Here is a 22,652-nt window from a genome sequence, read left to right on the forward strand (position 1 = left end):
GCCATTAACTAACACCACTTGCCCATCCCATTGTATTCCCATAAGGTTCACTTTATAATAGAAATGAAATCTCAAAAATAAATATTAGATTAGTCTTACTTTCTCTCCTTCATCTCTACTATTGTGTTTTATCGAGGAGTCTCATAACAGATAGGAGAAAATAGTCAAATTACTTTTTATATTTAAGAAACTATAGTGTTACGTTATTTCAAAAATTTAGGGAACTAAATTAACCACCTTATCTATTAGAGACTAAAATGCCAACAATCGTATATTATATCCAAAAACAAACAAAAAGTAAACGCCTAATCGTGGTTACTAAAGGAGAAAAAACCATTGAAGAAAAAAAAAAACAAAATAATGGCTCCTTCTTCTTTTTCCTCTCACGCTGTAGCTCTGAAAAAATATGATGTTTTCATCAGCTTTAGAGGCGAAGACACTCGCGCTGGATTCACAAGCCATCTTTACGAAACTTTCTTACAAAGCAAGTTTCATACATACATAGACTACAGGATCCAAAAAGGAGACCATGTTTGGGCAGAACTTACGAAAGCAATCAAACAATCCACTATCTTTTTGGTAGTGTTCTCGAAGAACTATGCGTCTTCAACATGGTGTTTGAACGAACTCGTTGAAATAATGGAGTGTAGTAACAAAGACAACGTTGCTGTTATTCCTGTGTTTTACCATATTGACCCCTCCCGCGTGCGGAAACAGACTGGAAGTTACGGCACTGCGTTGGCAAAACACAAGAAGCAAGGCTGTGATCATAAGATGATGCAAAATTGGAAGAATGCTCTTTTTCAAGCAGCCAATTTATCCGGTTTTCATTCTACCACATACAGGTATTTATGTAACAATGTGTTTTACCTTTTTAATCATTAGTGTTACGTTTGTTATAATTTTGGTGTGATAAAAAAAAAATAACTAATTGTTTGTATAAGCTATCTTTAAACTAATTGTTGGGTTTGTATAAACTCACCTGATATATGTATTAACCATTTAATAATTTTTTTACATATGTTAGGACTGAATCTGACTTGATTGAAGACATTACCAGAGTTGTATTGAGAAAATTGAATCACAAGTACACAAATGAGCTTACGTGTAATTTCATACTCGATGAAAACTATCGCACCATTCAGTCTTTAATAAAAAAAATTGATTCAATAGAAGTTCAAATCATTGGACTTTGGGGCATGGGGGGCATAGGTAAGACAACCCTTGCTGCTGCTTTGTTTCAAAGGGTCTCTTTCAAGTATGAAGGCAGTTGCTTCTTAGAAAATGTGACAGAAGTATCAAAAAGGCATGGAATCAATTTCATATGCAACAAACTTCTTTCTAAGTTACTAAGGGAAGATCTTGATATTGAATCTGCCAAAGTAATACCATCCATGATCATGAGAAGACTCAAACGCATGAAATCTTTCATTGTACTAGATGATGTTCATACTTTGGAACTTCTGCAAAACTTGATTGGAGTCGGGAATGGTTGGCTAGGAGATGGTAGCATAGTCATTGTAACGACAAGGGATAAGCATGTGCTGGTTAGTGGAGGAATTGACAAAATTCATCAAGTTAAAGAAATGAACTCTCGAAACTCCCTCCAGCTTTTCAGCTTCAATGCTTTTGACAAAGTCTTACCTAAGGAGGGATATGTGGAGCTCTCAGAAAGAGTGATTGATTACGCCAAAGGCAACCCTTTAGCTCTAAAAGTTTTGGGATCATTTCTTTGTAGCAAAAGTGAAATAGAATGGAACTGTGCATTAGCTAAACTGAAGGAAATTCCCAATGCAGAAATCGATAAGATAATGAGATGGAGTTATAATGAATTAGATGATAAAGAGAAAAACATATTTCTGGACATTGCATGCTTTTTCAAAGGACATGAAAGGGATAGGATGACAACAATATTAAATCAGTGCGGTTTCTTTGCAGATATAGGGATAAGAACTCTTTTAGACAAGGCTCTTATAAGAGTTGACTTTGAAAATTGCATACAAATGCATGACTTGATACAAGAAATGGGCAAACAAGTCGTTCGTGAAGAATCTCTTAAGAATCCAGAACAAAGCAGTAGATTGTGGGATCCTAAGGAAGTTTATGATGTATTGAAAAATAATAGAGTAAGAAAATAATACCCTGACTTTCCTTCCTATACACATGTTTTCTATACAGATTATGCGGCTTACTACAGCAATACTAAGTACTAACATTCATATTTTATTTTTTTATTTTTCAGGAAACAAAGATCGTGGAAGCTATATTTTTAGATGCCACAGAATCTAGACATATAAATTTAAGCCCCAAAACATTTGAAAAGATGCCAAACCTAAGGTTACTTGCTTTTCGAGATCACAAGGGAATTAAATCTGTAAGCCTTCCCAGTGGCCTTGACTCGTTGCCAAAAAATTTGAGATATTTTTTGTGGGATGGATATCCATCGAAGTCTCTGCCTCCAACCTTTTGTCCTGAAATGCTTGTGGAGTTTTCCCTACAAGACAGCCATGTGGAAAACCTTTGGAATGGAGAATTGGTATGCACCGTCCATGTATTTATTATTTTTTTTTTTCTGTTTTGATAAAAGTTTTTAAGTATTTTATCATCGAAAATGAAACCAAAAACTGAACGTGAAATCTTATGATTTAAGAAAACGTACTAATGTGTTTGAACAATTGTATATTGTTACAGAATTTGCCAAATTTGGAGATACTTGACCTAAGCAACTCGAAAAAGCTGATAGAGTGTCCAAATGTATCTGGTTCCCTGAATCTAAAATATGTAAGACTTAATGGTTGTTTAAGCTTGCCTGAAGTTGATTCGTCAATTTTCTTTCTCCAAAAGCTTGAAAGTTTAATCATAGATGGATGCATATCGCTTAAGAGCATTTCCAGTAACACTTGTTCACCAGCCCTCCGTGAATTGAATGCCATGAATTGCATCAATCTCCAAGAGTTCTCCGTCACATTTTCTTCAGTTGATAATTTGTTTTTGAGTTTGCCTGAGTTCGGTGCAAATAAATTTCCATCATCAATATTGCATACAAAAAATCTTGAATATTTTTTATCTCCTATCAGTGATAGTCTTGTGGATCTTCCTGAAAACTTTGCCAATTGTATCTGGCTTGCGAATTCACTGAAAGGTGAACGTGACTCTTCCATCATCTTACATAAAATACTTCCTAGTCCTGCTTTCCTGAGTGTAAAACACTTAATATTATTTGGTAATGATGTTCCTTTCTTGTCTGAAATCCCAGACAACATTTCCTTACTATCGTCATTAAAGTCTTTAAGACTATTTAATATAGCCATTAGAAGCTTGCCTGAAACCATTATGTATCTTCCCCAACTCGAAAGTCTTAGTGTTTTCAATTGTAAAATGCTGCTATTCCGGCTCTTCCAAAGTTCATTCCATTTTTCATTGTCAGGAATTGTGAATCTCTTGAGAAAGTGTTGCGTCCAATGAGTGAACCATTTAACAAACCCAGTCGTGGTTTTCTGCTTCTTAACTGCATAAAATTAGATCCAGTTTCATACCGAACAGTTTCGGAATATGCTATTTTTTGGATTAAATTTGGAGCAAGAATAAATTCAGAAAATGAAGACATGTCTTTATATTATGACAATGGTATTATTTGGTACTTCTTACCTGCTATGCCTGGCATAGAATATTGGTTTCATCACCCTTCTACACAAGTTTCTGTTACTCTTGAGCTTCCTCCTAATTTGTTGGGTTTTGCCTACTACTTGGTTCTTTCTCCAGGCCATATGGGATATGGTGTAGATTTTGGATGTGAGTGCTACTTGGACAATAGTTCAGGTGAAAGGATCTATATAACAAGTTTCACAAGATCCAACTTCTACCACAAGTCCTGTGATTTTATTAATGCTTCAATCCACATGATGTCACATCATGTGGTTTTGTGGTATGATCCACGAAGTTGCAAACAGATAATGGAAGCAGTTGAAGAAACAAAATTCATTAATGATGTGATCATCAATTACAATCCAAAGCTTACTTTTAGATTCTTTATTGAAGAAACCCAACGTAATGAAGAAATGATAGTAGAGTGTGGTTTTCACTGGATATATCCCTTTGAAGCCAGTGCAATTCAAAATAGAACTGAGGATATCAAATCCAATGATCAAGAATATACAGTTCCTCCAACAAACAAGTGAGAGCAGTGTGTCGTTGAAACTTTGTCCAGGTTATGAAGTAAATGAAACAGAAGACTTGAGGTAATGTTCCTAGCACTCGTTGCAGTAATGTAACTTGGAAACTAAATTTAGTTTACACACTCTTCCATTTTCTGCTACTGCAAATAACCCTGCCTACAGACAGGTATTCACTCGAACGACTTTTGCATATTGGATTTGATGGAGACCTGTGGCTTCCAGAAGAATCAAGGAAGTCCTAGACGTGTGGCTTCTTCTTGAAGCAAGATAAGTAAGGAGTTATGTTTGTTTCCAATTCTTGGATTTAGCTCATTTGATGTTCTAACTAAATTCGTTATTTCAATATAATGAGTTATACACAATTCATTGGAATTTTGCTTATGATGCAGGGGTCTCCAAGCATTGCAAGACGGAGTTAGCCAAGTTCTAATGTTTAAATAAGTTGAATAACGTACCAAAAGAAGATTTTGTATTACATCCATATTTTGAACAGTCATCAAAAGAGCACCTTAGATAATCTTCAATTTGTGGTTGAGTACCTGCTTGGTTATCAAAGCCTTATACATGCTAACATTACCAATCAATTACCAGGGTTATGATTGACTACTTTAGGAGAAATAGACTAATCTGTCATGATGGTTACATAAAGAGTTAGAGAAGGAAATTGCGTGGAATGGATATCAATCTTTCCCTGCCATATACTATTTTGTGGTTCAGTAAAAACTTGAAGGGTTTCAATTATAAAAAGAAAATGAAGTGAAAACAATGTACTAACTGTTTAACCATGTGAAAACAGAGAGAATTGATATAAATTTCATATTGTATTCATCTAACTATGTATATATGAAGGCTTAAGATGAATTATCTAACTATGAACTCATATATTATTAACCACTATCATAAAGTAAAATGTCCTAATAGATTCTAGATGGGCTCCTAAATCTGTAATGCTAACTTGTTTTGTCTGTTATACTTTGTTACATACTAAAAATTATTGGCTTAAATATAATTTTCGTCCCTGTAAAAAAAAAAGTTTGAAAAACATCTCTGTAAAAAAAATTTTGTTTGAAAAAGGTCCCTGACCCCACATTTTTGATGATATGGCATGGGTTTTGCCACGTGGCAGTCCACGTAATTAAAATTATTTTTAAAGTTTTGAAAATTATTTTTTAAAATTAAAAAAATATGAAAATAAATTCAAAAATCATTTAAAAAAATCGAAAAAAAACTGTTAAAATTAAATTTTCGACCATTAATTTTTTTAATTTGAAAAATATATTTTTTTCTTCATATTTTAAAAAAAATTAAAAAAATCATTTCATTTTTTTTCAGAAATTTCAGATTTTATAATTAAAAAAAAAATTGTGAAAATTATATGATAAAAATAATTTCAGAAAATTATTATTATTTTTTTTATATTTTAAAAACAATTTTTAGAATTGAAAATTTTAATATTATGTGGCATGTCACGTCAGCGCCACGTGGCATAAGTTGCACGGTCAGCAACTGCCACATGGCAAAAACCATGCCACTTCAACGTTTTAGTGAGGCCAGGGACCTTTTTCAAACAATTTTTTTTTTATAGGGATGTAATTCAAAGTTTTTTTTACAGGGACGAAATTCAAAACCGACCCAAACCCAAATTACAGGGACTAATATCATATTTAAGCCAAAATTATTTCATGCTGCAACAGCGGTAATGCGTGTTGCAGAAACTGTCACGATAATTTTGTCATTGATTCGAGTATGTATTCTCTTCAAGTTGACAAAAGATAAAACAAAAAGTGGATAAAAATCCTATGAAGATTCAAAGTGGAAGATCAAAGCTCAAAACAAAAGGCACAAAGGGATATCAAATCCCTCCAAATCTGAAAGTCAGGTTTCAGCTCTGAAGCCCGGATACGAGATAAGATACGAATATGATACAACACCGATACACCGATACGGAAAAATTTCAAAAATCAAGATACGATACGGTTGAGATACGTTAATAAAAAAAATTATATAATTAAATGTACAATATAATTATAATCATTCTTTTAATATGAAAATATATTAACAAACACAAGAAACCAGACTTGTAGCATGTTAACATAAATATAAATAATATTGACGATTAAGAGAGTGGTCATTAGTCAATTACATACGCAATATATACCAAAAAGAGCACCATCAGTGCTATACATCGATGCTACACTATATTCAAAAGGAACTTGTTAGTGCTATACAATATCGATCCAAAAAAGAAGCACTATATCCAAAAAAGAACACATGAGTACTAAGAGTTAACACTAACAAGTAAGTAACGTTTACATCTCCTCTCCTCCAAGTAACGTTTACATCTCCTCTCCTCCATTCCCATCTTCAAGATACAAAGTGGCCAAAGTGGACGGCGACCACTTTGGAAGAAAATGTTGAAACCCTAATTTCTTAGAAAGGGAAAGATGCAATTGTTTGTGTGGTGTGGTGTGGGTCGTACTGGCACCAAAGAAACAGAAATAAAATAATATAAAAAAACACAAGTATTTGTGCGTATCGGAAAGTATCAGATAATTATTTTTTTAAAAAATAAAATTTAATATTTGGATACTCTCCGGATACGTATCGGGCAGGTATCGGTGCAGGATACGCAGGGGATACGGTACGTCATCCATTTTGAAGTATCAGAGCTTCATAGGGTTTCAGTTGATACACTTTTCTTAAATTTATGAAAATAGCAATTTAGTCCTTTAAATTGATCAACATCAATCAATCTAGTCCATTTGTCACGATGCAGCAAAAGACTATTCATGTCGATATGTAAGTCTTATATTAGTTTTGATGCATGTTCACTAAAAAGATATTTTGATAGAGTGGCTAAATTGATGGAAGTTCTTTAGTTTAACGGACTAATTTACTATTTCGTAAATTTGAGAAACTAAATTGCTCGACCATTACAATTCTGAGGACCGAAATGCCGAACATTCTCTCCTTCAAAATCACTGTCATCTACCAGCTGATCCCTATGCTGCTCTTCTTGTTCTCTCTTTTTAGCCTCAAGTTCCCGAGTTACTCTCTTCTTTGTAAGAAAATCTGACAGACCTTTAAGAGTAGTTTCAGTTTCACTCCCCTTGAGAAGCTGCTCTGCCACTTCAGCAGGAGTTACCGGTGTTTGCTGAATTGTTTCCTCAATCTCTCCGAACAGGGTGTGTTCTTTAATTCCAAGGTAACGGAAAGCTAACTGTCTAAAACCAAAGGGAGTACAATAGGACATGTGGATATGAACATCCATGCGACCAGGGCGCAACAAAGCTGGATCAAGCTTTTCCTTGTGGTTTGTTGTGAACACTATAATCCTCTCATCTCCACAACTTGACCAAAGCCCGTCAATAAAATTCAGCAGCCCTGATAGTGTAACCTGTGGATCAATGGGATGGGGCTCAAATGATTATTAGCGTGAAAATAATGTACTCTAAATAGTGAAACAAATATTATAAATGAACATTACTGAGAAATTTATTTGTGTAACCACTCCACCCTTCATAATAATTAGTACAACTCCAAGAGTAGTTTTGAGTAGAGTTATTCTCCTCAACTTAACCGTTGATAATGTCATGTTTTATTAATGATCAAATACACAGAATTTCATATAATTTGAACAATTTGTAGCTATGTAATTTTAGAATTTTATAAAAATTAAACAAGTTTATCTACTTAACAATAACTTCTTTCTCTGTTAAGATATAAGGGATAATCATAACTCTGTTTCTTTGTTTGCTGCTATTCACATGAGTATGTGTGATCCTGTTTTAAGGTGCCTGTGTGTTTCTCTCAGTCAAGTTCCCTCTAAATTTTCAGTTTTTCACAAGATAACGACATAGTAGCAGTCTTGACTTCACTCACCAACATTCCTCTTTACCCTCCCATACCAATTGAGCTCTACTACAAGGACATGTTTAGCTATAATAAGAGTACACTTCACTTTAGAAATCTGTCTCTAATTCCCCTGGTCAAGTTTAAATGTGAACAAAATTATCATATCTGTTATTATGTGTCACTACTTTTCCTGGTCTTTTATTTCCCTCCCTATCCCATACCTTCATCTAATATGTATAATATACGAGCCAGCAGAAATAAACATGCTCAAGATTGTAAATTAATTACATTAACTTTTGAATAAATATTCAATGCAGTCTGTCACAATTTTCTTGCGGCTCAGTTCAGTCTCTGTTTGGTCATGAGGGGAGCTCTGGCGGACCGCTCACATCGAGGCTAGAACAATCACAAAAGCAAGAGAGACGCAACACTCTTACCCAAAACCTTAAGGCAATGGGTTTATCGGTCCTCTTACCTATGTTCAACCTTTACTCTTTTATCCGATGTGAGACAGATAACTCACACTTCCACGCAACAACTAGTCTCTAACAAAAATTTCTTGCGGTCCAATTCAATCTGGAACAAAATATCCAAATTAGTACCTGTCATTTCATAGGAGGACAGCTTAGTCCTTCACTCATCATAACAACTAGTACACTAATTTGTCTACCTGTGAAAATCTCAATGACTAATTTGGTATCATTGTCTGTCAACAATGAATTGGGCCGCAAACAAATTATGAAAGACAAAATCGGTTCTTTAGTTATGAATTGTTAACAAACTATCAAACATCAAAGAGATCAAGAGACATGATATAGCGGAAAACCTGTTTGTCGTTGCATCTACCAGATTTAGACTGTGAACTACGATCTTGAAACTCAACAGTACAATCAATATCCTCAACAACAACAATAGACCTATTCGGCATAGCAATCAACAACCTTCTCAACTCCGCATTACTACTCAATTCACCAAGTTCCAAATCATATATATCAAAATGCAAATAATTCGCCATAGCAGCAACCAAACTACTCTTCCCAGTTCCAGGTGGACCATACAACAAGTAACCTCTCTTCCAAGCTTTCCCAACTTGCCTATAATACTCCTTCCTCTTAACAAACCTCTCCAAATCCTCCATAACAAACTCCTTTAAATCACGATCAAGTGCAAGTGTATCAAACGTCGTTGGATGATCCAACGTAGTCCCCAGCCACGCGTCGTTAAGATTCCCATATAGATTCTGTATATCAATGGTGAATATCTTCAATGCTTTCACTTCTTGTTTCTTCGATCTTGCTTTTTCGAGAATAAAAGGAATGTAGCTTTTTAGAACCATCTCCTTGTATTTTCTGTTGAAAGTTAACTCCAATGAACGTACTTCTGACTTCATCGGAACGGTTAAATCACGGTTGTTGCGAAGATTTTCAACGCGGCGAGAAAAGAGAATCCACTTCAGTTTAACGCCGTTGAAATAATCAGTTACCAATTGATCACGCTCCATTGTAAGAGTAAAAGTTTGTTGATGATCGGATTTGCTTATACGGAAGCGTTTTGTTGAAGGTGAAACTATGGTGCCGAGATAAGTTTCTGCAGCGGAGTAGATTTGGTTATTGTCAAGGCCTTCGAATTCTTCTATCACCATTGTTACGTTGGTGGAGAAACGACAGTAAGCGGATTTGATTCCGGTGAAGACGATGTCACGGATGTCCATTGGGAGAAACTCGTTGGCGACAGAACGGATTAACATGGCGGTGCCGGCTATGGAGGCGGCGGTGGTGAGGATGGTTTTTGCGGTTGCTAGGTTTGTCTCCGATAAGGAGGAGGTAAAGGAAGAAAAAAACGACGACATTTTTATTTTATTAATTGATTTGGAATTTGGGGTTTAGGTGAGGTTTTAGGGTGATGTGAATTTTATGTCGGTTCGAGAAAGATCCGAATCACCAAAAAACCAATTGGACTTTACTGCGTTATCTAAAAAAAAAAAAGGACTCTACTAACTTGTCTAACAAGTCAATGTTTTTTTTTTTACTAAGTCAATATGCATCTTTGTCGAGCACGTCTCTCTCTACATGTAAAACACTTCATTTTGATGTTTTAATTTGTTATCATATGATTGGTATGCGGTTTTCACCACGGTTAACAATGACTAATTTATGTCATAAAACTGTGAGGCACACAAGAAGATTTATTTTTAAGTTTGGAATCCAACTCATTCCACATACTTAAGAGAATCAAGTTCCTTCCTCCCTCCGTCCCAAATTGTATGATGTTTTGGGTATTTCATACGTATTAAGAAATGTAATTAATATTGTGTGGAAAAGAGATATTATGAGTTATTTTAAAAATTGTCCTTAATAAATAGTATGGATAAGATAAATGAAAGAATTGAAAAAACATATTTTAATAAATAGTAAAGGATATAATGGAAAAGTAACATAAATGTTTTATTGGTATTGGAAAATGATATATAATTTGGGACAAATTTTTTTCTCTAAAGCGACATACAATTGGGACGGAGGGAGTATCACTTAACTAATTTATTGTTGGTATTTTGAACCCTGATCATGGTGTTCAGCCTAACAATTTTGGTATTTTGTCGGTTAAGCTATAACTTATGGACTTTTTTTTATTTTTTTTTATTAGAAGGAAGAATAAAGGACAACAAAAAGTACTTAAATACATTTTTGATCGTCCTTTTTTTTTTTTTGAAAGTTTGATGCTCTATTTTAAAAATAAACTTTTTGGTTTCTCAATTTTAGTTTTTCTTGAATTTTGGACCCTTACCTTATTTTGAAGTCAATTTTGCTCATGCGACTTTAACATCAATAAAAATAAAAAATTATCGTTGATAGAAATTAAATTAAAGAAATTAGTAATGACATGTATAATAAATGTGTCCACCCAACTGTTGTCACATCATTAGTGGCAAAGCCACATCAACAAAATTGACTTTAAAATTGGGTTGGGGACTAAAATTCAAAAAAATTATAATCAGGTGATCAAAAGGATGGTTTTTAAAACGGGGGACCAATCCCTAAAAATTATAGCAGGACTAAAACATTATTTTAAATTTAAATAGGGGACCAAAAATAGATTTAAGCAACAAAAAAAAAATACTAAGAATTCTTCTATCTAAAGACCTCTGAGGTACCAACGAGCAATATGATATTTAATTGAGGAGAAAGAGGAGGAGGAGGAAAATTCACATCTTCAAAAAGTAGCATCAAACTTAACCAACCAATCAGCATGTGTTACCTTCTCCCAAGGTATGAGTAAATATGACCATCTAATGAAGATAAGAGACCTTCCTTAAAAATAAAAAAAAATAAAAAGCTTCCAAATGAGTGAAAGGCAAGTTGCATAGAATTGAATCTTTTCCAAACTATGACTCAAATTCTATGATAATAGACATATAAACAAGATCCCAAACAAACTAAATGTCTTTTCAAATAACTAAAAGTTGAACAAATAAATTTAAAGCTTTGCCATGAGATCTAGAAAAGTTGTATTTCTATGTTATTGTCGGTGGAAAAAGTTTACACTATCAACCCATCAAAACCAATTATGTTTGTAACTTTAGAAGTGGCTAAGGTAAAAGTATTGATTTGAAGATGATGATTAACAAACAGTGAAATTGTAACTGCATGTGAGTTAAATCCACGTTTAAAATTATGTCATTTAAACTGTAATATGTAAGAGAAATCATTGTGTGAAAGCGCATATAACACATCATTTTTAGGGACAACGAATAACATAATGAAACTTCACAAAGTGTAAATAAATCTTATATTTACCCCCAAACAGTTAGTGATAGACGAGACTTCTAATACGGTTACAACGTTCATCTCATGATATATCAGATTTTCCGTGTTGGGATCTCACTGCACGGCGCGGTTATGGTGCATAAGGAATCCTTATGCACCCTGCATAAATCCAGAAATGGTTTATGTAAGTTGTACTTTAAAACTATTAGATGTATTTAATTGTTTCCAGCACCCTGCATAAGGATTTCCAGCACCCTGTATAAAATTATGTCAAAACTATTTTGCTGTGGAAATGATTTCTGTGAGTTGTACTCCAAAACCATTTCTGGATTTATGCAGGGTGCATACATAACCGCACCTCCAAATTTTGATACAAAACATTATGTTAAAAAATTCATTTCTTAGAAAAATGTGACTATTTTTTAAAAAAAAGATTTGCAATGTAATGACTCAACTCACGCTAAAAAATATTATTAATTTAATAGTTATTTTATTTATAAAGTAAAAGCACCTAAATTTCTATTTAAAATATTAGTTTAACACTATTTATTTAATGTGTCATTTAATATGTGACGCAGGAAATAAAATAGTTAAAAAATATCCATTTAGGTGAAAATAAACTAAAACCTCTTTAAATGAAAATCATGAAAAATAAAATTAATAAAATCCACCTCTGCATTTCTAATTTAAAATTAACAAAAAAATCTATGGAATGACTTATTTAATACATAGTCTTTTTTATCTCATACGTGGATGCATGTTGTCTAGCAGGGTGCGCATACATAGAGACATCTCAACATTGATTCTTATCTTGTGATTTTTACAGTTTGTTATGGCATGCGGTGCGGTTTTGACTTAGTGTGTCGGGACCATATCATTTCAGTATCTCAGACCACTTGTATCAGTTTACTCACTCCGCGGGTGGTTCTCGTGTACGGCGTTCTTTCATGCAGCTAGTTTGGTAACCTTGTGCCTGGACTATATGAAATGATCGTAACAATAGATTGTTTACTAATGTCGAAAATTCCATAGATAAGTTGTTAGATAAAGTAAAACACTATTCTTTATGGTGGCTGAAAGTTAGTAACACAAACTTTGTCTTTTGCTTTACTTCGTGGTGGTCAAACCCTTTGTTATGTTTGGGCATTAGCTAATTATTGTGTATTATTGTTTAGATGTTTCTTTAGGAGTTTCTCAGGTACACCTTGTGTTTCGGAGATTTCTTAATTTTGTTTATATATACCATTTTTGCCTATTAAAAAAAATTTACCGTCTTTTTATTAACTCATTTATGCCGCGTTCCTGGATCAAGCAATATCGTCAATTATGCATCTTCTCATCAATACCTTAAATATTGGTTTAAGAGGTCAAATTTTTTCATTCATGACAAATAAAACTAAACACAAGGAAAACGAACATGAAATAAATAGCATGAAAATCTTTTTGCAATTAAAGTGTTTAAAAATTATTAAATTACAAAAGTATACTGAATAAATTTAAATAAAATAATATGAAAGATGCATGTTGCTAAGTATTACATGATTCGTATATAACACTTGTCACAAATAAACCTCCCTAAAGAAAAACACTCATACCAATAGGAATTAAAAAGTAATGATATATGTAGAATTATTTATTGACAACTTTTGTGACAATCTTCTTTTTCGTTCTTCTTATTAATCAAAAATAAAAGAGAAAAAAGAAAAGAGAGAGCAATATCATAATGTAGATATGAAAGAGCAAATTGTCCAAAATTTATCATAAAATAATTGAACCAACATCATTTCTCGCAATTAAAATTTGCATTGAAGTCACTCTCCAACGAGCTGCAAATGTCATGACATGATGATGTTCGTTCAAACATATCCCACACAACCCACAAAAATCTATTTGAAAGTATTTTACATCCATCATGCTCATTTTAGGTCTTGGGACCCTAGTTTTTTGGGACTCAGCCTAAAAAATTTACACTAACTGAGATATTTGTTATAGATTAAATAAAAAATAACTTTATATTTTAAAAAAATGATTTTATAAGAACTTAATGAAAATTAGTAAACATTATTTCAAACTTGTTTGTTATGAATTAAAATAGCAATTTTGACGATAAATAAAATTTCATTAACAAAAGTCTGACAATAAATCAAAAGTCAAAACTACGAAAATATAAGGTGGGGTCTCTTCAATCCATATACAGTCGGGATTGAGTTAGATAATGAGCAGCTTGATTAGCCTCACGTCTAACATGCAAGAATCTTAAACTACAAAAAAGACATTAAAATTAATGTAATCTCCAATAATAGATCCAACATAGTTGGATATTCATGTTAGAGGTTTTAACATAATAAAAAAATTACATATTTTGAATAGTTTAGGGATTCTTTAAATTACATAAAATGACAAAAAAAATTATATAGAAAGCTATTTAAATTGATCGTTTTTACAAAATTTATAGCAAAAGGATAAAACACCATAAAAGTTATTTTTTTAAAAAAACTGAAACAAATTGGCCTTTAATCCTAAGTGATTTTGGTAGTAATATAACAACAACAAAAGCCCCTCTAGTAAATACAGGATCGGCGCTAAGATTTTTTTATGTCCCGAATAAATTAGTAAAGATGTGTCATTTTAATTATTAAAATGTTTTTTTTTTTTTGCATGTTTTATTGCAAGAGATTCATTTATAATTAAGATTCTTTAAAAATATATTTTTAATAAAATTAATTAAAAGTAATTAAAAAAATACATCTACATAATACTCACTACTGAATAAAAATAATAATTTTAGTGTCTTTAAAAAAATGGTGTCATAGACGACTGCTCCTTCCGTCCTTGTTCAAGACCTTCCCTATGTAAATAAATAAAACAAGGGTCTTGTTAACGAATGCTCCGGACATTTTTTAAACATTTTAAAATAAACAATTATTCTTTTAAAAAGTCAAATATTTTAATTTTTAATGCATTGATTACATATATTTCATAAATACTTACTACTTATGATCATTAAAGAGTGTTCCAAGGATACTCATTAATATTTCCCATAAAATAAAAATAACAACAAAAATATAAAAGCTTTTTCGTGGGAAAAAGTTGAGCTATAAATAAAGTGATAAATTCCACGCCCAGGGACTGAACCATACAGTGGCGGTCTGACGGAAGTGTAGGGGCCAACTTTGCATAGAAGAATATTTCATCACAAATGTTTATTAGAATTCCTTAAAAAAAAAATTGTTTATTAGAAAAACTCTTAAAACAATTATATAGAGAAAATATTTGAGTAGTAAGAGTGTTGTGAAAACTCTTTTTTCAAAGTTCATTAGGTAAAATTAATTTGAGGCTCACCATTTTATATGAAATTTTAAAGTGTGAATTTACATTAATTTCACTCAATAAAAAAATAGGTATTAAAAAAAGTGTTCTTAGCACTTTTCATCACTTGACTCATCAAATCAAATGTGTTTTTTTTTATTTGTTGGTATATGTGGTTCAAATCCCAGACTTTATATATATATTATACATTGTTCTTATCAACTAGACTAACTCATTAGAACAAATCAAATGTGTTATAAAATAGTCATGTATTATACACAAATGTGTTTTTCACAATTTAATTAATAAGGTCCATCATATCTATTTGATTCAATTGTGAGATTTATTGTTCAATAGTGTAAACTAGTTAAAATCCTCTATAGAAAAAAGTCATTCACAAATGTGAAGTGTACATGTGAATTGACTTAAAACTAAAGATAAAAAAATTTGAAAGACAGAACTTGATGAATTTTTTAGAGACACTAAAATCAAAATTTGAAATATTTATTGGAATAAAAAACTTAGCAATCATTTATATCTATACTATATTTTTGCTTGATTACCACCAGCTTATTTGTGATACTCTTGTCAAGTAGTATTATTGATTCTCATTATTTGTTTTGTTTATTATTTTAACATTCTTATTCTATGAATCCATTTGCGTTGAGTTGGTGATTTTAACTTACAACTTTAGAAGATGTTTCTCCTTAAAGTTTCATATTTTATTTGATTCTTTTTGGAGTCAATTTGGATAAACTAATTGAACTTCTTAAAAAAATTGTATTCTATACTGTCTTAATTTGTTTACCCAAAATTATTTTCAATTATTTTATAGTTTTGTTTAATTCTATGGTGTAAAAAAAAAAATATATAAGTATTCTGTTCAAAGCAAAAAAAAAAAATTGTATTGTGCACAACTTAGTTTTATCCATTGAATCAATAAATTTTATACATAAATCAAATAGATAAGATGAAATTTATTGGTTTAACAGTGAAAAATACACAATTGTATATTTCATTATCGTTTTTTTTTTTTGTCAGATAACCAATTGACTAGAAATTTATCTTCTACGTAAATAATCTATTCGAACCCCGATCTCTACATATATTATACAACGTCTCAAACAATTGAGTTAAACTCACATAGACCTTTCGAGACTATTTTTTATTTTTTTTTTAAGAACATTTCAAGATTATTCTAATATGGCACATTACACAAATCCTGTAATATTATCTATATACTCTATAGTATTGTTGTTTTATGAGTTTTTCTAACAAACCATTGTGAATAAATATTCTTCTATCACTTCTGTGTAAAGTTGGCCCCTACACTTCTCAAACTCTTGGGTCCGCCCCTTTAAGCATCCATGTAAGTGAAAGTGAAAGCCATGGAAACGTCGTTATCATCATCATTATCATTTTTGGATAAAAAGTGGATGTGACAAGTTGTACAACGTTTGTGGAACTGATCATAACACCTCCATCCTAGAAACTCGGAGTACACTACAAATAAACAAATAATTGAAGTGGGGGATAAAAGTAACCCCTCGATCCCTCATAAGAAAAAAACTATGAAAAAAAAGTTATTCAGTTAAATTTTTCTTGTAGATATTTGTTGAGATGTTTTAGAAAGTTACATAATATAGTGGGTTTTATTTGAGATCTAACTATATGATTATGTAGTTTTTTTAGGGGATTATGTAGTTTTTTTTATATGTAATTAGTAAATAGTCATGAAATTCTGATATTATTTTTTTTTTATAGAAAATAAATTATGGCATTTCATTTAAAATAATGTCATCAACAAAGGGTGTCATATAACAGGCAGTCCCTCACAAGGATTATGCATCTATGTCCAACAAAACTTACCTCCAAATTATTAAAACTGGGCATAAGAATTATGCATCTATATCCCTGAAGTTTAACTCAGTTGAGGGAAATATTATATTATGGAAGGAACGAGATTTGAACCTCAAACACCCTATTTTTTTTTTTTTTGAAGAAAACCTCAAACACCCTATTTATTTCTCTTAAAATGTGAATTTCTAACCACTATATCACTTGACAAAAAAAACAATACATCTATAAAGATCTTACTCCCCAATTAATAGTGTAAACAAGAATTTTATGAATAGATGATATTGTCTGATTAGGACCATCAAGCAATACCAATTGAATTATCCAAATTAAGCGTGCAAATTGTCACTTAAGGTTCATCACATCTAAGGGAAACACGTGGTTTTTGTATGTGGGAGCAGATCGCCTAATATTCTCATGCTTAATGGGGGATTTTGGAACATAGAAAATGCATAATTATGGGTTATGGACCCCTCGTCTATAATATCCAACCATTTTATGTTGATATTCTTGGAATTAAGTGAGACATTCTGGCATATATCAATTCAATTTATTCTCTCTTTAAGGGAAAGAAATCAAATCTCCTTTTTCTTTTAAAATCGCTATATACCATAATTTGAAGAAAAAAAATTGTGAAACTTGATTAAGTGAGTCACATCATAATGTAGTTGCATATGTTTAGATTTAGAATCTAAGCCGAAATGTACTCAGTCCACTATGACCGACCAATCGCGTGCCATCTAAATATCACTGAAAAATGTGTGGTTTAATCTCTTTTAGCACATGAGCTAATGTCACAACCTCATATAACTATAGAGAAATGATGTTTTGATGTGAAATATGATCTCCATTGATATTTATGTGTATTTTTTAAAAGCTTGTAAGTTATAAAAGATAAAAAGTAAGAAATGCATAAAAAAAAAAATATATATTATGTGATACACATTATTTGCATTTTCATGTTCAAATAACATAACTTCTAACGAAATAACAAGTGTAACTTGTATTATTTCATGCAGTGTAATGTTGCTTTCAAACACAAGAATAGTGGAAGGTCCCAAGTTTAGTCCACTATTTTTTTTAGTGTGAAAAATTATTGAATCCAAATATTTAGCCGCTTTTATGATCAATCTTGATGTGAAGTTCTTTTGAATAATAAAAAAAATCGTTTTCTCACTTGGCAATATATAGTGTCTTCTAGTAATACGAATCTTTCAGGTTTTATATTAGCAATATTAACAAAGATGCTCCTAGTTCTAATATTTTATAAAAACAAAGCATCTTGATTCTATAACATTGTCTTCGTACTCTTTTATATAGCATTATTATAAGTGCTTGTTATATATCTAGGTGAACCATAGCTCAAGAACTTGTTATATGGTTTTTCTTCATCGCCATTGTTAAGAGAAAGGGAAACAATTAAACAAGAGATGTGGAATCTATCAAGGGAAGAACTAGTATTTGTAGTACAAAACTATTATGACATAATCTTGGTCTTGTTTCTCTCTATAGGATTAACATATTTAGCTTCAAGAGCTTGGAAACGAGCTACAAACAATAGAGAAGATATCCCTGGCCGGCTTGGATTACCATTTATTGGGGAAACTTTTTCTTTGCTTTCAGCCACTAATAGTACAAGAGGATGCTATGATTTTGTCAGACTAAGACGGTTGTGGTAAGTGACTTCCATCTTAATATGTACAAATTCAAGAATCCTCTCAAGCATATTGTGACTGGTTATTGTTTTATCATCCAAGGCTAAACTTTGATCTTACCTAGCATAATAGTGTACTACATGTGCAAGTTAACTCTGAATTTTATTACTAATATATAATGAATTCAATTAGAAAATAATCATTGATAGGTGTGTTCTCGTCTGAAAACTCAAGTCTAGATCACACCTCTATTAAGGGTGAGTAACGTCATGATTTAAGAGATAACCTAGTATTTTGAGAATTGCGTGAATATCTCTATCCTTTTTCTCCTCTTATTACCATGTATATGAGTGACCACCTCCTCTAGGATCTGGGACCTCCTCCCTTCGTTGAGACCAACCCTCTTTGGGGTGTGTGGTTTGCATACGATATTTTCTCGCGATTAGCAATCATTAGGTAAGGTAGAACAGGCTGACACATATCATACAATATTCGAAAGGAGTCTAAAGTGTCTACCCTCACTGAGTGATTTCGTTAAGAAAATATTTGAAAGTGTGGAAGTTCCCTGCTCGGTCATTCAAGCCCCTAACTTATCATATTTGAGCCGCATGTATGTAAGTCAAGGCAATCCTCCTTGTATATGCTCACTTGATTCTTCCTCAGGAAGAACTTCTATTTATGGTTCGACTAGTCTTCTATATGTGATGGACTCGACTCGACTCGATCATTTGGACCAATTGTTTGGTAACAAAAGGGAGCAGACACTCTAATTGACGGAGTATCCCAACCATTTGGTACCGAACATAACCCATAAGTGTTATGCCCCAAAGGGCAAAGACACCTTAGTTGATCGAATGATCAAACCGTTTGGTATCGAGTATAGCGCCCGAGCTTTAAGCCCGTAAGGGTGAAGACACTTTAGTTAACTGAGTGGCCAAACCGTTTGGTGCCGAAGAGGGTGAATTTTTCTTTTCATTTAAATATGCAACTATACAATAACTTTTGATTTCCTTAAAAAAAAAAAAACTTTTTATTATTATCTGTAGAGTTTTAAACCTGAATAATCCTAAGTATCTTTTAGACCACTATTATATTTATTATATTATAAAGTTTAATAAGAATAGTAATAATAAATTGAAAACATGAGCCAATGGAACACGAGTGATTTGTTGATTTAATGTGAGTAGGCATGGAAGATGGTTCAAGACACGACTATTTGGCAAGGTTCACATATATATTCCTACTCCTGAAGGTGCAAGGACAATATTTGCTAATGACTTTGATCTATTCAACAAGGGTTATGTAAAATCAATGGCAGATGCCGTGGGTAAGAAAAGCTTATTATGTGTACCAGTTGAGAGCCACAAAAGAATAAGGCGTCTTCTATCTGAACCATTCTCCATGACCTCTCTCTATGCATTTATCACAAAATTTGATAAATTGTTGTGTGGAAGGCTGCAAAAGCTAGAAGAAAGTGGGAAAAGTTTCAAAACGTTGGACTTCTGCATGGAGGTAAAAACAGTTTTTTCCCAGCTTTGATTATGTTGCCTTCTTAGTCAAGTATGATAAGTGGTACATAAAAGGTATACTTAGATTATATTATGTTTTTCTTCTGAAAGCACTCAATTTAACAGCATTTAGATGGCAACTCAATTAATCTACAACTGTAGCAACATTTTAATGGTAACTCAATCTACAAACAACATATTGTGACAACTGTAGCAGCATTTATATTTTCATGTTTGCATTGCAACCCCAATTGCAGCTGCATGTATCATAATTAACTGCAATGTTTTTTGCAATATCCATGGATCATGACGGAACTGTGACTGTTATTTAAAACCTTAAAAATACCAATTTCAAGTTAAGTATAATCATAGTGGTGTGACCCCTAACTCCTGTGAAATGTTTGACATATAGATGACATTTGATGCAATGTGTGGTATGCTGATGAGCATCACAGAGGATTCATTACTGCGACAGATCGAAAAAGACTGCACTGCAGTCTCTAATGCCATGTTGTCCTTTCCGGTCATGATTCCAGGCACCAGATACTATAAAGGCATCACGGTTAGTGATATTTACATAAATGTGATTTATTAGTTCTTCAATGAGAAAGGCCTACTAGTACCAGACTTAAATTTAAGTGATTGACTCGGTTATACGCTTCCTATGAAGTACTGATTAATTTAAGGAAAAAATCAGACATAGTTTTTCTTCTTTTCTTCGCTGAACTTTCATAAGGTTGAACTAAAGAAGATACATGAAGCAGGCTCGTAACAGGCTCATGGAAACCTTCAGAGAGATCATTGCCAGACGTAGGAGGGGAGAAGAGTCTCCAGGGGACTTCCTGCAGTCCATGTTGCAGAGAGACTCATTTCCAGCCAGTGAAAAGCTTGATGACTCGGAGATTATGGATAATCTTCTGACATTGATAATTGCTGGACAGACTACTACAGCAGCAGCAATGATGTGGAGTGTAAAATTTCTAAATGACAACAGGGACGCACAGGATATACTCAGGGTGAGATGCTGCATAGTTGTAGACTTGTAGTTGTGATCTACAATTATTACTAGTCATATGTATCAACGTTATACTAAACAACATGATGTAATTTAGTAAAACTTTCCTTCTTTATGTTCACCCTTGCACGTTAGGATAATGTTTATCTTGACTTACAGGAAGAACAATTGTCTTTAACCAAAATGAAGCCAGAAGGAGCTTCACTTAATCATGAAGATATCAACAACATGCGTTATGGTTTGAAGGTTGGAATTTAGACTTAGACCCAAAGAAACATTACATAACCTATAAAATGATTACCTGTTGTCTCCAAATTGGAAGCAACTATTACATAATAACTTAAATGTCAAGAATCTGTGTTCTTTCTCCAGGTAGTTAAGGAAACGCTGAGAATGTCCAATGTCCTATTATGGTTTCCTCGTGTTGCACTTAAAGACTGTACAATTGAAGGTAAAATACTCAACTCTTTTTGAAGATAATAATATCAAGTTTTCATTAAATCTAGCTAGACTCAACCATTGGAGGGCTGTTATCATCGGTCTTTCTGGTGTTCATGATTATGCTATTAACTATACAAGTGGCAACAACAGGGTATGAAATAAAGAAAGGTTGGCACGTTAACATCGATGCAACTTGTATACATTATGACTCGGATCTTTTCATGGATCCATTGAAATTTAACCCACAAAGATTTGATGTAACTAGCTCTCACTCTCCCTCTCTTATTTTGCCTTGAGTTTTTTTTTTCTCACTGTTTTCTGTCATGTCCTTCTATCATGAAATTATTTTACGTATTCATACCTGCAGGAAATGCAAAAGCCATACAGTTTCCTACCTTTTGGATCAGGACCTAGGACTTGCCTTGGGATGAATATGGCAAAAGTGACAATGTTGGTCTTTTTACACAGACTAACTAGTGGTTACACGTGAGTTTTTTCTGCCATGCGAAAATATATATCCTTCTTTTTCTTGAACAAATGGATGGAAATTAAAATATACTGCTGCGTAGGTGGACCCTTGATGATTTAGATGCTTGCTTAGAAAAGAAGGCACACATACCTAGACTAAGGAGTGGCTGTCCAATTACATTGAAGTCCATAAGCAAGAGTATGCCAGAGACATAAACGGCCTAAGAATGATGCAGCAGACAACTGTGTATATGAATATCTGCAGGTCTGTGGGATTTGAGGCGAAGAGCATAACAGGAAATAAATCTGCTCAAGAATTATTATTAATGCATTAATCAAACTTCTCCACTACTTCCAAGAACTGATATTCCTAATCTATAAAGATTGTATACTATATATTAAATATACTTCATATATAATATTAATTGAGCACAACTTAAGTTGCAACTTGCAAGTTAATCTGGTGATGGAGGATCATGAGATCGTTACTAAGGTGATGATTGACGATGGACTGACCAGGCTAAAAAATCCCTGGAGTTTTCTTACTAAGCATTATTGCTTCTGAGCATTTTAGGTTGTCCTTATCCAGAGCAAGGGTCTAATAA

At 32.7% G+C, this 22,652-nt stretch overlaps 3 protein-coding genes across 5 annotated transcripts; 2 read left to right on the forward strand and 1 right to left on the reverse strand.

The window, feature by feature from the left end:
* Positions 1 to 273: 273 nt before the first annotated feature.
* On the forward strand, positions 274 to 5,015 carry LOC11408172 (disease resistance protein RPV1). Of its 2 annotated transcripts, none has more exons than XM_024771973.2 (6): positions 274 to 845; positions 1,028 to 2,126; positions 2,243 to 2,536; positions 2,692 to 4,238; positions 4,338 to 4,446; positions 4,565 to 5,015. In XM_024771973.2, the coding sequence occupies exons 1-4, from the start codon at positions 361 to 363 to the stop codon at positions 3,463 to 3,465; spliced, it is 2,652 nt and encodes an 883-aa protein (XP_024627741.1). In that variant the 5' UTR covers positions 274 to 360; the 3' UTR covers positions 3,466 to 4,238; positions 4,338 to 4,446; positions 4,565 to 5,015. The 2 variants fall into 2 exon arrangements, with proteins under 2 accessions (XP_024627741.1, XP_003629398.2); XM_003629350.4 differs by having other exon boundaries at positions 4,342 to 4,446.
* A 1,975-nt stretch (positions 5,016 to 6,990) lies between these two features.
* LOC11422577 (AAA-ATPase At3g50940) lies at positions 6,991 to 9,954 on the reverse strand. Its single transcript, XM_003629351.4, has 2 exons — positions 8,857 to 9,954; positions 6,991 to 7,572 (listed from the first exon to the last, which is right to left on the reverse strand). Exons 1-2 carry the CDS (start codon positions 9,877 to 9,879, stop codon positions 7,093 to 7,095), a joined length of 1,503 nt encoding a protein of 500 aa, XP_003629399.1. The 5' UTR covers positions 9,880 to 9,954; the 3' UTR covers positions 6,991 to 7,092.
* An 8,218-nt stretch (positions 9,955 to 18,172) lies between these two features.
* On the forward strand, positions 18,173 to 22,505 carry LOC11422578 (abscisic acid 8'-hydroxylase 1). 2 transcript variants are annotated; one of them, XM_003629353.4, is made up of 9 exons: positions 18,176 to 18,635; positions 19,803 to 20,127; positions 20,536 to 20,685; positions 20,888 to 21,139; positions 21,298 to 21,384; positions 21,511 to 21,589; positions 21,730 to 21,836; positions 21,947 to 22,065; positions 22,149 to 22,505. In XM_003629353.4, exons 1-9 carry the CDS (start codon positions 18,391 to 18,393, stop codon positions 22,261 to 22,263), a joined length of 1,479 nt encoding a protein of 492 aa, XP_003629401.2. In that variant the 5' UTR covers positions 18,176 to 18,390; the 3' UTR covers positions 22,264 to 22,505. The 2 variants fall into 2 exon arrangements, 1 of the variants encoding a protein (XP_003629401.2); XR_003007637.2 differs by lacking the exon at positions 21,730 to 21,836 and having other exon boundaries at positions 18,173 to 18,635; positions 22,149 to 22,240.
* Positions 22,506 to 22,652: the final 147 nt, after the last annotated feature.

Source organism: Medicago truncatula, chromosome 8 (assembly GCF_003473485.1).
Source record: "Medicago truncatula cultivar Jemalong A17 chromosome 8, MtrunA17r5.0-ANR, whole genome shotgun sequence".
In the NCBI taxonomy this organism is placed as follows: domain Eukaryota; kingdom Viridiplantae; phylum Streptophyta; class Magnoliopsida; order Fabales; family Fabaceae; genus Medicago; species Medicago truncatula.